Source organism: Arachis hypogaea, chromosome 7, assembly GCF_003086295.3.
Source record: "Arachis hypogaea cultivar Tifrunner chromosome 7, arahy.Tifrunner.gnm2.J5K5, whole genome shotgun sequence".
Lineage (NCBI taxonomy): Eukaryota > Viridiplantae > Streptophyta > Magnoliopsida > Fabales > Fabaceae > Arachis > Arachis hypogaea.
The window spans coordinates 37258405-37273031 of record NC_092042.1 but is presented as its reverse complement, the minus strand read 5'-3'; the positions used below and the strand labels follow the sequence as shown (position 1 = coordinate 37273031).

Here is a 14627-nt window from a genome sequence, read left to right as displayed (position 1 = left end):
ATTTGAAACAGACAAAAATATCCACCAATTTCTTTTTCTTTTTCAAATGATAGCGAATGAAATATTATAATTTCAACAAGCCATTTGACTTATATAAAAATGACAATATTATAATACTTCTTTTGTTTCTGAACCATATAGAATTTTTTATTTCACTTTGCTTCTATTGATTTCACTTTTTTTTTTTCAAAACTTAATTGATGAACCATTTTATATTCATCAAAGTTGAGCCACTTTTTTTTATTTGCTTTGTCATTTTTAGTTATAGCTTCAGAAGCAGCAGCATCAATGCTGCTTCATATAATATTTGCTGTTTTGCTGGCGTTTGAGATTTTTAAACAAAAATTGACTTAGGTCTACAATGATAAGTATCAAATAATATTTGGACTTTTAATCTAACTAAAAATACATATTTGTCATTATTATTAAATTTATTATTTTCTAAATTCAATAGGATGTATCATTTAAAATACTTTATATAATTAAAAAATTTAAAATAATTTATATTATATATATATATATATATAAAATATTTATGTAGGTTATAAAAATTTAAAATTCATATATTCGTATGTTTCTTGTTGCGTTCTGTTCCGTATTTGGATAGCATAGATCATTTGTCCATAGCAAATGCACCGATCTTAGGCGAAGAAGGGCAGCGTCCAGTCGTCCACTGCTATACGAGTTGTCAAGAATAGACAAGTTCTCAAGAGTGTTGGGTCCCACTCCAGTCACCCGAAGAAACCAAAAACCCACAGTTCGCAATTTTTCCCTCACTCACTAGTCACCACCCTTCTCCCCAGTTCTCACTTCTTACATATTGGGTGGAGAAAAAATCCCAATTCAGCATCGAAAACCCTAAATTTCCCTTGCACCCCTTTTCCGTAACAGGATCTTCATCAACCCTCTGATTCTATCCTTCTTCTACAACCTTCCAAAATGGTCACTGCTTCTCCTTTGATATTCCCTTCAGCTCAATTTTCAGCTGCATGCTTTCAAATCCTTGCGTTTTCATCCCCACCCCCCCGGGGGGGGGGGGGTTGTTCCTTCTCATATGTTTAGAACTTTTCTTTTAGTATTTTTGGGTGTGACAATTGTTGATTGCTGTTTGGATTTTGAGCTTCCAATGGATTCGATCTCAATGAAGCGTTATCATGAAACTCAAATTCACATGTGTTGCATGGAATCTTTTGCTTTGAAGTTATTAAATATATATTTTGATAGCCAATATAATACGTACTGATTATTACTACGTTCTGGTTTTCTTACTACAGCACAAATTAGGGAGGGGTCACCGTGACAAACTCCAGCAGTTCATGGCAATAACTGGAGCTAGGTAAGAGTATAGTTTTCTATGGTTTGTTATATGAGAAACTTCTAGATATTGTTTTTAGTACTATGTTTAGGTTAAACTATTCTGTAGTCTCGGTAGTTTCACCAAATTTATAATTGAGTACCTACACTTCAAAAGTTTTTTACTAGGTCCCTACATCAGTTTTAAATTTGTAATTCCATTTTTGTGGTTCAAAAAACGTTTTGCTAAGATATATTCGCCATTGGTGTGAGATGGATAAAAATGTTTTTGTAACGTTTATTGTTTAAAAGGATCTAATTATAAATTTAAAACTGTTGTGTAGAGACTCAATTGAAAACTTCTAAAATGTAGGGAACTAATTACAAAGTTGAGAAAATTATAGAGACTAAAAGAGTAATTTAACCTTGTTACTATCCGTATTTGTGTTTCTATTAATTTATGTTTTGGGTGGTGGAGGAGGAGGGTGAATAATGAATGAGTCAATGAGGTACCTTTACGTTAAATGTTTTCTCAAGGCTTTTGAAAGCATTTTTTTTTTTGCGAAATTATTTTGATTTGGAAAATTTCAAATCTTCTTGAATTAATAATTACTTAATGATGTTGATTGGGGAGTTTTTGATCTCCTTGGGTCGGTATTTGTTTTCTCTTTATAGATATTTTTTTCGTCAGATGCAATTACTTTAGTCATGCTTTTAATTTGTTTGTTGCTTCAGCTAAATTATTCCACTTTACTTTGTTGGGTTATTTTTGGTGTTTATAAGAAGTGTTTCGCTGACATGGGTCTGGCACATGCTGAGAAGAATGTTTTGAAGTTGTTAATATATTTAATGTGTCATTGGAAACTTCAAATACTTACTTTTTCAAAGAAAACCTTCTTAAGAAGTGCCGTAACGACACTTGTTAGCTTTTCCAATGCACCTTGCCTGCATGCTTGACCCTATTTAAAAGTTTACTTATGTACTTTCAGTGAGAAAATAGCGCTACAGTCTCTGAAGGCAAGTGATTGGCATCTAGAAGGAGCATTTGATTATTTCTACAGCCAGCCTCAGCTTAAAACATCTTATACGGACTCTAGACACTTGGAGGAGCTGTATAATAGATATAAAGGTTAGAAATGAAGGTGATAAAGAATAGAGACTATGGTTGCATTTAGAATCGTAGAAGCATTGACTTATGACATCTACATAAGCAGAACTATAAATTGTTCTGATGAAAAATGAAAAAATAAAATCATATGAATTATTGAATTCTCTATTCTCTATATCTTAAGAGGCTACAGGTGCTTCTCATCCCATCCCAAATTCATTATATCTTGCCAACAAAACTTTCAAGCTTTTTAAGATACAGCAATAGCATCACTGGATTAGAACTAATTTCCCAATGTAATTGGCTGAAGTCATTATGAAGGATTCCTTAGATGGTATAATTTATGTGGCCTTATTTATTTATCATTATGAAAAGGCATTTTCTTGACATAATCGCTTTCATGTAATTCGGCTCTTTATATTATGAACCTTTAGCATGCTATAGTAGTGAACATTGGTTGTTTTTCTCATTGCAATTGGTCTTCTAGGGAAGTGTAACCTGATGGAAGTTTCTTCCATTTCAGAGTAAGGGATCTGCCAAATTTGATGGATTTGAAATTCAATTCCTTTCTTCACGTGAATTTGTGAAAGATATTAGTTAGGACTATTTTCCTCCTATGAGATGCTTATATGAACTCAAATCTGGGATGTTTTTACTTGTTTACTATTGAGATATTCTTTATGCAGTGATGTGACTACCATTTATTAATACATTTTATCTAATGCCTGCTTTCTAATCGTTTACACTAATTTCCTTACAGATCCATATGTCGATATGATTATGGTGGATGGTATCACTCTCCTTTGCAATGATATCCAGGTTGCTGTTTCTGAATGCAAATTATGTTCATGCTGCTTTTTTTATGGTATTTTATTTTTGTTCACTCGTGTGTTATTATTGAAGCTGTGTCAAGGATGTACACAATACTATTGGAAAGTATAGAGAATTCTATTGGAACCTGAGCATAGTTGAATTTAAAGGCTTTAGTAACTGACTAAAACATTTAAACATAAAGTAGCAATAAAAGTTGTTATACTTCTATTTAGTTTCTGTGTTGACAGCAGAAAGAAAAATTATCAAAAGAGAAGAAAATGTACAAGAGAGGACAAGACATCTTCACATAGATACAAAAGTGATAGCCAAGGTAACCCAAAACACAAAAAAGATATGAAGAAAGAAACCATGGAACAATAGGTGCCATCCCTCTTGAGGGTGTTTCTGGAAAAGTTATGAGAATAGTATTATTTTAATAATCACTTTTTAATGTGATTTATTATGTGAAAATCAATTTATATCTGAATACCTTAGTTGAATGTTTTAAGATAATTTATAATGTGGATTATATGGAAAATGTTGCTTTTTCTATGTAAAATTCATTTTTTGGTCATGTCTGGTAAAATTACTTGAAAAAGTATGACAGGAGTGTTTATATTATCATTTATTTGTTATTTACTTGATTGCGGATGCCGGCTTATGGCTGAGCCAAAAATCCACCATAAAATTATAGCGGATGACATTGGGGGAAATGGCGGTGGCGGATTACCTAAAAGTTACATGTATGCACAAAAACACATGCACAGAAATTGCAAATGTAATAAATTATAAAATCTAATGAATTTAAGTAATTTTCTACTCATAAGGCATTCAATTAATTCAGCAAATGCAGTAGCAAATTCAACAAATAAACATAACTTCAAGTCATGCAACACCATAAAACATAAGGCTTAGAACTTAAAAACTAAAATCGGGCACTAGAGTTAGGGGATTGCCTTGAAGTAGACATAATGAACTGAATCTGTGTAAATTGGGGAAAAATTGGAAAAAGAGGTTTATACTTCATAACACTGAGCCTATGTAAATAAAAGGGGAAATGGGAAAGAAAAAAACAACGGCTAGGAACACCAGAACAGAAACTAAGTTACGAACTAGAGAGAGAGAGAGAGAGAGAGAGAGAGAGAGAGAGAGAGAGAGAGAGAGAGAGAGAGAGAGAGAGAGAACCTGTGGCTTGCAGCGGCGACGAGCAGCAGGTTCGGCAGAAGGCAGAGAGAATGCAAGAGAGTGGCAGAGAGAGAAGACGGAGGAGGAACTGGAGCTGGACTGTGCTGCCTGGTGCGCCGCTGGTGGTTCTTCTGGCCGTAGTGCAGCCCAGAGCAGAGGGAGAGACAGAAGAGAGTTTTTAGATTGTTAGAGAGGAAGAGCAATTTTCTGAAGAAAGGAGGCTGACGAAGGTGAGTTGTAGCATTTGGGGTTTCCTAAATTACCAAAGTAACCCTCCATTTTTTTGAAGATTCCTCATTTATATTGCGGTATGTCATGGTGCCACTGCAATTGCAGCCGCAATTTTTGCCCGCCGTGAAAAACTCGTCACCGTGACCACTGTATGGCGGAGGAGATGAAATCCGCCATGCCATAGCGTTATAGTGCCGCTGTAACTGCAATTTCAAACACTGGCAATGAAGGAAAGATTCTATAGCAGACTGCTCTTTTTACAGTAATTTGGTGTACTGGTCCAAAAGGAATTTTAGAATTTTTTTTCAGTAATTCATTTTTGGCTATCAATTTTATTTGGGAGGATTACCTTTTTTTGGCATCCCTCCCCCTTTGGTGCTCAGCAAATGATCTGCTTAAGAGAGTTTCTGTAGTTCATATTCAAAGGGAGTGACATTTGCTACTGCACGGACTAATCAGCTAGCTCCTAGCCATTTTGTGTATTTATGTGATGATATCTCATCTTCATCCTCATCCACTTTTTGTACATTCTTCTCTACATTAAATTTCCTTATCTATAAAACAAGATATTATTATATTATATAATGTAACATTTGATATTTAGGATCAATTTGGTAAGCCATAACAATTATGAGATAATTAACTTCTGATTTTAATATAGCTTCAAAAAGCTCCATTATTTTCAGCTTAAAATTATTATGTTTTGATTATCATCAGTTATGATTCATTCAGAAAAATTGATGCTTGAATATTCTTTGTGTGCAGGTGGATCCTCAAGATATTGTAATGGTATGAATGTGTCTTATAAAATAACATTGTTTTGTTTATAGATCATCAATAATTGCGTGTTTTATTTATATACAAAAAGGTCAGAAGAATTTACGCTTTTCTCCTAACGGTAATCCTATCAATTAATTCAAGAAACTTTTGAAACAGTGATCATCATAGTTAAATATACTTAATGATTGCACATTTAGTTAAGGGTAAAGTGTCATTGTTGTCTCAAACGTTTGGGATAAATATCAATGTTATCTATAACATTTTTCTCATCTGTGTCCCAAACAAGATATCTCATTTTTATCCCACTGTTATCTCCATAAAAGGTTACTAATGAAGGTGGTAACATATAAAGTAAATGTTGTATGTGACAAACTCTTACAATATTACCGTTGTGAATAGATTTAAAAGAGAGTTAAAAAAAATAAAACTAAAAACAGAAAACTAAAGGAAATTAGTTCATAAAAGATCCAGGATATTATGGTTTTCTTTCCCAAACCATATCATCATCAAGTTCCTATATCTGTAAATGACTGTATTTTTCTACTAGATTGCAACAAAAAAAAGGGTTTAGAGTTTCAGAAGATATATATACTCTGTATTTGTCGGGTTTAAAAGTGTGGATAAAATTGAATTACTTTTGAAATGTTTGGGATATAGATAGGACTAAAAAATTAGGGACAATATTTAACCTAAACGTTTGGGGGGAGAAAATATGATACTTTACCCTTCAGTTAAAAATACTTCAGATTGATACTGTAGAAAAATGGTGGCTTTGCTCGAGAGTTTGACATAGAATGAGAAAATATAAACTTTATTTGTTATATATGAAGGATATTAAACATAGCAAGATGAAGTCCTTCTTCACAGTTTACAACCCTCTCCCTCTCTCTCTCTCTGTCTCTGCCTCTAGCTCTCTCACTCTCTCTCTCTCTCTCTCTCTCAGAGAGAAAGCAAGAAAAGAGGATTAACTCTTTATTCATTGTGCAAAAAACTGATGATCATTTGATCTCATATGATGAAATTTTCAATATCTATAAATAAAAATGTCATGTTTGTAAAGTTAAATGAAGTATTGTTGTAACATGAAATTATGTATGTTTACTGCTACTGCTGGGAACTAGTTTGCTTAATGATAATGTATGTGAATGAAATAGTCCAATAGGCATGTGGCATGCTTCAGGTAACATGGCATGTTGACATTTTTTCAGTTAGTTCTTTCATGGCACATGAAGGCTGGCACCATGTGTGAATTTTCCAAGAAGGAGTTTATTGAAGGCTTACAATCCCTAGGGTATGTATTTATTAGCTTCTGAATAAAGGAAGATGATTCTGATCCATTTTGAGTTTGATGAATGCATTGGTGGTGAAGTATGTCTTAATGTATTTCCTATGGTTCTACCTGTTGTTGAATGAGTAAACCCTAGTTGAATGGTTTATGATATAATGGCAGGATTGATTCGCTGGAGAAGTTCCGTGAAAAGATACCCTATATGCGTTCTGAGCTGAAAGATGAACGTATGGACAAATCAGATCACATCCCCATTTTAGTCTTTTGATTTATATTTCATTTTTTATGAAAGATTATCTACAGTAATTATTGAAGAAGGTTCCTGAAATGTTATTCTCTTTTTTTTTTTTCCAGAGAAGTTTCGTGAGATATATAATTTTGCTTTTAACTGGGCAAAGGAGAAGGTATGTTTTGGTGTCTTGTTGGTCTATTCTTCCCCTATTGTGTAGCTTAATTGATTTTGATGGCAATATGACATGATATGGCTATACCCTAATTTAAGCAATGCATTCGGTCCTTGTTTAATCTTCTAGTTCATGTTTAAGACTCAATAACCTATTCTCAATGGAGCATGTAGATCCTAGGAAGCTAATTTTAAATGATAACTATTTTATATCATTAATTACTAACATTAAAAGCTATAAATAAACACCATCATATTCTTATATTCATTTTCTTGTATTCAATTGTAGACATCAACTTTTCCCGCTTCCCAGTTCTTGTTTCTGCTCGAGTTTCAGGATTCTTGTGTGGCTATTGCATTGCTAATAAAACCATGCGTGTTCTTTTTTTCAATCTTCAAATGTCCTGCTTGAGCTGACCAAATTTATCTTTAGTATTATGATTTATGAGCATTGTTAACTTTCAATATTTGGTGACTCTGTTTTTCCGATCCTTGTTATATTGTATGGTGTAAATTTATTATTAGTGACGATGACCTATCAAATTCGTCTTTTGGGTGTTTGACATATTATGGATGCCCCAGAATTATTTTCTTCTTAAAAAAATAGAGTAAAATATCGTTTTTGTCCCCAACGTTCGGGATAAGTTTTAAAGTTGTCCCTAACGTTTCAATCGTCTTATCTAAGCCCCTAACGTTTCAAAATTGACTCAATGTTGTTCTGCCATTAGGGATCCGTTAATAGAATTGACGGCGGGACAAAATTGAGACGATTTTGAAACGTTAGGGACTTAAATAGGACGAAAACGTTAGGGACAAAAACGATACATAAAAATAAATTTTAATTTAATTTATCTTTCAATAATATTAATTTTTTACTGTACCTAGTATTCAATTGTTTTTTAATTACATCTAAATAAATTACCCTTAATCACATTATTTTTATTTTAAATAAATTTATTTTTTTTATAATTTTAAAAAATTTTGATACATTAGAGACAAAAGGTATAATTTATATTTTATTGTATATATATTATTTTTTTCTTTTATGCAAGTTTATATACTAGTCATTCTACAAACATTTCATGATAACTAAAAATCCTTAAGAGTAAAATTATAAAAAAAATTAATTTATTTAAAATGAAAGTAATATGATTAAGTGTAATTTACTTAAATGTGATTAAAAAATAAATGAATACTATGTATAGTAAAAAATTGATATTATTGAAGGATAAAATTAAAATTTATTTCTATGTATCATTTTTGTCCCCAACGTTTTCGTCCTATTTAAGTTCCTAACATTTCAAAATCGTCTCAATTTTGTCCCGCTATCAATTCTGTTAACGGATCTCTAACGGCAGGACAACATTGAGTAGTTTTGAAACGTTAGGGACTTAAATAGGACGATTGAAACGTTAGGGACAACTTTGAGACTTACCTCAAACTTTGGGGACAAAAACGATATTTTACTCAAAAAAATATAAAATAAAAGTAATATTATTAGCACAAAGGGAGTCATCTCACGTGGAGATTGGATATACTCAATTAAAAAAAAGGTTAAACAAAACAATGCAAAAGAGCAAAGCTCTCCAATTTTTGCATATCAAAAAGAGGCTCCAGAGTTGCTTTACATCCTTTCTTTGGTGTCCAAAATTATATTAACTACAAAGTATTTATTATTTTGGATATTCTTGTGTTTTAAAATATTAATACCTTTGACCTTGGGGAATCAAGGTCCCTCAGATTCCTCATTGAAGAATATGCCCATGAATTTTGGTGCTGCAAGTTACAAGGCTCAGTTTTCACATAGCAAGGGAACAACAAAGTGTTTTGCATCCAGTAAATGATTGGATGCTCTAATTTGTCTTTGCATGCATTTGTATGCATAAGAATTTAAAACTATGATGAACTTGTATATCTTGGGTTGGTATAAAAATTTGTGAATGCTAGCACTGCTCTATTGTTTTTAATTTTGAATATGTTATTCATCATGCAAAAGTAATATTGTTGCTTTGTATATTTTATATTTATGTTTATGTATGTCAAATTACTTTTGCAGGGTCAAAAATCTCTGGCACTGGATACGGCTATTGGAATGTGGCAATTATTATTTGCTGAAAGGCAGTGGCCACTGGTTGATCACTGGTGCCAATTCTTGCAGGTAATAAGTTAAATATTTTCACTTGGGGTTGTTCTCGGCTTAATGATCTTGGCTTTGAGAGGGAGGTCAATACCTCCTGATGTTTCTTGTTTTACTTATATATTTGGTAATCCTTATGTTGCTTCTTCAGGCTCGCCATAACAAAGCAATCTCCAGGGACACATGGTCCCAGCTTTTGGAGTTTGCAAAGGTACACATTTATTAGAATAGAGGTCAATGGGTCTTCCTCTCACCATCTTACTTCTTATATTCTTTGTGTCTGAATGTCTTGCAAAGGTGGTATTGATAAAGTACTTTCCAAACCATTGCGGTTTTCATCCTTGGAGAAATGAACCAGCGTTAATGGGTTATTTCAATCAAAGCTCCTTTTCGTTAATAGGGTTGTAGTGAAGTTATGACACCTCTTTAAACAGCTAACTAGGAATAAACGGACTAGGATTACTCCCATGGAAACAAAAAGATATACTCTCTAACTGACAAGATAAAAATGCCTTGAAACAAAACATATAAATCGGAAGTCTGCATCAATGGTTAATGTATTAGTTTCTGTGCATGAAATTTTGTCATGTGAAATATTATTCTTTTATTCTGTTGATCATTTTTTTCCTACTGATCTTCAGTTTAATTAAGAGAAATATTCCTACTTCTAATAAAAGAAAAATGTTGAACTTGATTGATCCTTCTTTTATTATCGGAAGGGATCTTTTTAATCTTATCGTTACATTCCTTCCTTCAGAATGCGGCAGTCCTCCTTATAGAGAACTAAAACATACATGTATCATGTATGCTGATTTTGGTGTTCAATGATTGTGAATTGGGTGATGGCATTATTATGTACTGTCAATTTGTACCTTCTTACAAATAGGTTCCCCTATGGATCTAGACAGTTTTTTTTTTGTATTTTTGTTTTTTTAAAAAAAGGAAATATTCTTGCTTTTGCTTTTGTCTTTACTTCATTTTTAAATACCAAATCAGGTGGAATTCTTCATACTTGTCTTTTATGATATATTGTTGGCCTCTGAATCAAACAACCTCCTCTATTTATTGTTTTTCTTCTTTGGGGTATTTGCAGACTGTTGGCCCGAATTTAACTGATTATGATGCTGAAGGTGCTTGGCCTTATCTCATTGATGAATTTGTGGAGTATCTGAATGAGAATGGGATTATTCAAAATGGTCAATTCAGTGACTCTAGTTTAAAACGATGATGCAATTCGCCAAACAACTGCTATAAAGCGAACTTGATCTTTGTCTCCCTTGTGATATGGGTTGTGCTATCATGTGATTGAACTCCTCTATCACTTAAGGGGGATTTAATCTGAGAAATTCTACCAGAAGAGGACATGGCTGCTTAGCATAAACTCATTCTTGCTGACAAGTATAGTAGCATCATTTACTTGTGGGATTGTTCATATGGGTATATATGAATTTCCTTGAGAAGTTGTGGAATTGAACAGGGGATTCTACTGATGATCCCTGGTGTCAACAGTTTCTTGTCCTTTCCAATGCTAATAATTATTGTACAATGTCTTGTTAGATAAAAGATTTCTGACTCTGATTGTTCATGTTTCGGTTCTGTTTTTCATCATCTTGTAAGATATGCGCAGCAAGTCGTTAAAGCATCCCTTTTGGGTGGGGAAGATAGGCGGTGGGGAAGATAGGCGGTCTATGTCTTCTAATGTTTATGACTTAGAAATATGTAGAGACTTGCTATTCCAATTTAACGCCACAGGTAACACAAATTATATCACCTAATCTAATGATATTATATTTTATTTAATTAATATATACACTTTTAATTTAGCAAAATTTTATTAAGATTTTATTATAACTAGCAAATTATCAAGCACGAAAATTGGTGTACTTTGTTTAAAAAATAAAAAATAAAAAATAAAAAATTTATAGTTTGATAAGTAGTGATTAGGGAATGAGTATTGTTGTATTATGTTTTAGGTTTAGTAAAATTGGAACAGTAACCCAGTCCACTTCTCTCTTAACAGATAAGCTACGTTTCCACTTCTCTCTTAACATACAAGCTACCTGAGTTTGAGCTTACCAAGATCAGTCCAATGCATGTGCCATAGTCAACATGGATTGGACCTACTTGGACGGGATTCTCTGAAGCCCCAAACTGGGGAGCTAAGCAAGCACTCCTTCCGCTACTTCGGTTATCATTGTTAATGATAATTACCCTAAACGTGAGAAAGAACCTCTACTCTGTAAAGGAGTAATCGCTCATAATTTTAAAAAGTCATCTCTAAAATGATTAAGTCCAAACACTGCTATTTTATAAATACCTCATCATATAGGTATTTTTTCTAATCCAATTTCACTTAAGCCTGGTAAAACTCTTGGTAATTTAGGCACTGACGTCCAAATTACTGTATCGGCAAACAAGTCGGAATGCTTACCCAAAGACATTCAACCCTCACGTCCAAGTCCAAATTCACATTGGTTTCATGTAACACCTCGAAACATTGGCTTCGTTGTTAGGGATCTTGAAGTGTCACTTCCACATATGGCAAACAGTGACAGAAACGATGGTAAATCAGCTTCTGACTTTAGTTCTCACACCAGAACTCATGGCCAGAATCATCATTCTCCGTCCATACCACTTTTACCTCCTCCCCATTTCCATCACCGTCATAGACAACCTTCTCCTTAACCTTGCCAGACTTCTCAACCTCAAAATTCTCACAAGCTAAACTCAACCATCCATTTTTCTCATAATGAAGGGAAAGGATGTAGCACTACTTAAATTTTGGGGTTGGCACAACTACTTGGGACGAATTAAACAATTGAAATCTGAGCTGGCTCGATAGAAGAACGCAAAGTATCAACTCAGGAAGGTAAATGTAATGGCAAAAAGAGGCTCATGAGAAGATTAGAAAGATAGAAAGGGAGTTAAAACAGCAAGGAACTTAAAAAACATATATGATGACTTTGATTACTATTGCAGTGGAGAGGACCCAATATTGGAAACCATCTTTCGAGTAGAAGTTCCAATGAACTTCAGAAGTCCTAAAATGGATGTACCTTGCAGGAGCATCTAATGCAACCCGGTGCGAAGTTTTTCCAACTACCCTTACTAAGGTAGCCCTCAAATGGTTTGATGGGTTGCCTCCCTGGTTAGTTACGTGTTTTAATAATTTAGCTCGTGATTTTCTGACCTATTTTCCAATCCAAAAGGACAAGGTTAAACATGCTCCAAGTTTACTTGGATTCAAACAAGAAGTCGGAGAGTTATTGTGAGCCTATATGAAACGATACAAGACTTTCTTAAAAATTTAATACTTACCTACTGAAGCAGCAATCATGGGTCTGATAATTGGGTTAAAGGATGGATCGTTCTCCCAATCCATCCCAAAGTACCATTTGACTTCCGTGACTGATCTGCAGATAAGAGCAGAGAAATACATCAACATGAAAGAGCTAATCAACTAAGAAAATTCCATCCAAGTCGGGATACTAAAGAAGCTCGTAATGGTGGCAAGGAGAAAGATCAGAGGAAACGAGAAGAGGATTCTTCTCAAAGCAAAAGGTACCATTCTTACACCCCCAATAAAGTCTCATTGGTGGAAGTTTACAGGGATATTTGCAATGTTGGAAAACTCCCACCACCTCGGCCTATCAAAAACAAAAGCGGGAAGAACAAAATGGAATATTGTAAGTACCACCCCATCTATGACCATCACACCAATGACTGTTATGAACTCAAAAATGTAATAGAAAAATTCTATCGAGACTGCTGATTAGATAAGTACATTGCTCTTTCAAGGACAAACTAAAGAAGAAGTCATGACTTGGGAGATGAAAGGAGCTCCCATGACAAAGACATAGCGGGAGGATTCATAGTTGGAAGAACCTCCAAGTCTTCTAGAAAAAGACATCTCAACGAGGTTTATCAAGGGAAGAGAGTACATTCCCGAAATTGTTTTTACAAAAGAAGATGCTAAAGGAATCATGACGGGCCACAATGACCCAGTCGTGATCACCACGGTATTAGCAAATGCCAACTTGCATCAAACTTTGATAGATTGAGGTAGCTCGATCGACATCCTATTTAAGCTAATTGTCAAAAAGCTTGGCCTTGAGATCAAAGACCTGAGGGCCTACCCAGATACCTTGTTCAAATTAGGAGAAACTCTGATCCAACCGTTGGGATATAGGAGGCTTTACAACACATTCGGAAAAGGACCTAGGAGCATTACCTTAAAGGTAGATTACGTGGTCGTAAATACACAAACAGTATACAATGCGCTGATGGGTCGGAGCACTCTAAACCAATTTTCTGTTGTGGCTTCAACCCCTCTATTATGTATGAAGTTTCCAACCAATAACGGGGTAGCCATAGTAAAAGGAGATCAAGCATTAGGTCAGAGGTGTTACAATGAAAGCTTGAACCTTAGGAGTAGAAGATCAACTTCGACCGTAACCCGAAGGAAAGCTTGAAGAAGTCTAAATTGGAGATTCTCCAGAAAAGACCAACATCATGGCAAACCTATAGGAAGATTTGAAAAAAGAGCTTATTTTTGTTACGAGATAATGCTGATATCTTTGCTTGGAAGGCCTCTGACATGCCAGGTATTAAAATCAAACTCATGACTCACAGACTGGCACTATTTCCATGGTCTAAATCCGTCCAATAAAGAAGGAGAAAGATGAGCGAGGTATGAGCCCAAATCGTAGAGGAACAAGTACAAGCCTTGTTGGAAGTCAGGTTCATTAAAGAGGTTGAGTACCCACTGTGGTTGAAAAACATCATTTTAATTAAGATGCAAGATGGCAAATGGGGAATGTGTATAAAATACACAAACCTCAATAAAGCCTGTCTTAAAGATTCATATCCTCTCTCGAGCATCGATGCTTTGATTGACTCGGCATCCATATATAACTTCTTGATCTTCTTGGATGCTCGGGATGCAATCAAATCTCGATGTACGGCCTGAATGAGGGGAACACATCCTTCATCACTCGAAGGATTCTATTACTATGTGGTTATGTCTTTTGGGATAGAAAACATAAGAGAAACCAACCAGCATCTAATGAATAAGGTATTTTTACTTCTCCTGGGATATCTTATGGAAATATATGTGGATGACAAGCTTGTAAAAACAAAACAACCTCTTTATTGACGTCTGACCTCACAGAATTATTTTCAACTATAAGGAAGCATGAATGAAGTTAAATCTCACTAAGTGCGCCTTTGTTGGAAAAGAAAATCCCAAAAAAATGTGTGCCTTTATTTTAGCATTTCGAACCTGGGTTTAACTTCTCGTAGTTCTCACTTCTTAGTGATTCCATTAGATGCAGTTGATAACTATTGAAATTTCTCGATTAACATGGGAGAAAAATATATTATTATATGA

General features: G+C 34.2%; 1 protein-coding gene across 1 annotated transcript; it reads left to right on the top strand.

Annotated features, from left to right (window-relative positions):
• Window positions 1-539: 539 nt before the first annotated feature.
• Window positions 540-10823, top strand: LOC112702946 (uncharacterized). Its single transcript, XM_025754186.3, has 11 exons — window positions 540-942; window positions 1275-1336; window positions 2283-2422; window positions 3162-3220; window positions 5396-5419; window positions 6619-6701; window positions 6861-6925; window positions 7053-7102; window positions 9158-9259; window positions 9390-9449; window positions 10332-10823. Exons 1-11 carry the CDS (start codon window positions 940-942, stop codon window positions 10464-10466), a joined length of 783 nt encoding a protein of 260 aa, XP_025609971.1. The 5' UTR covers window positions 540-939; the 3' UTR covers window positions 10467-10823.
• Window positions 10824-14627: the final 3804 nt, after the last annotated feature.

What these genes read in the sequence shown, in the direction of transcription:
- LOC112702946 (XM_025754186.3), top strand. An exon ending in ATGGCAATAACTGGAGCTAG is followed by an intron (nt 1,337 to 2,282) that starts GTAAGAGTATAG and finishes ATGTACTTTCAG; the next exon opens with TGAGAAAATAGCGCTACAGT. An exon ending in ATCCTCAAGATATTGTAATG is followed by an intron (nt 5,420 to 6,618) that starts GTATGAATGTGT and finishes ACATTTTTTCAG; the next exon opens with TTAGTTCTTTCATGGCACAT.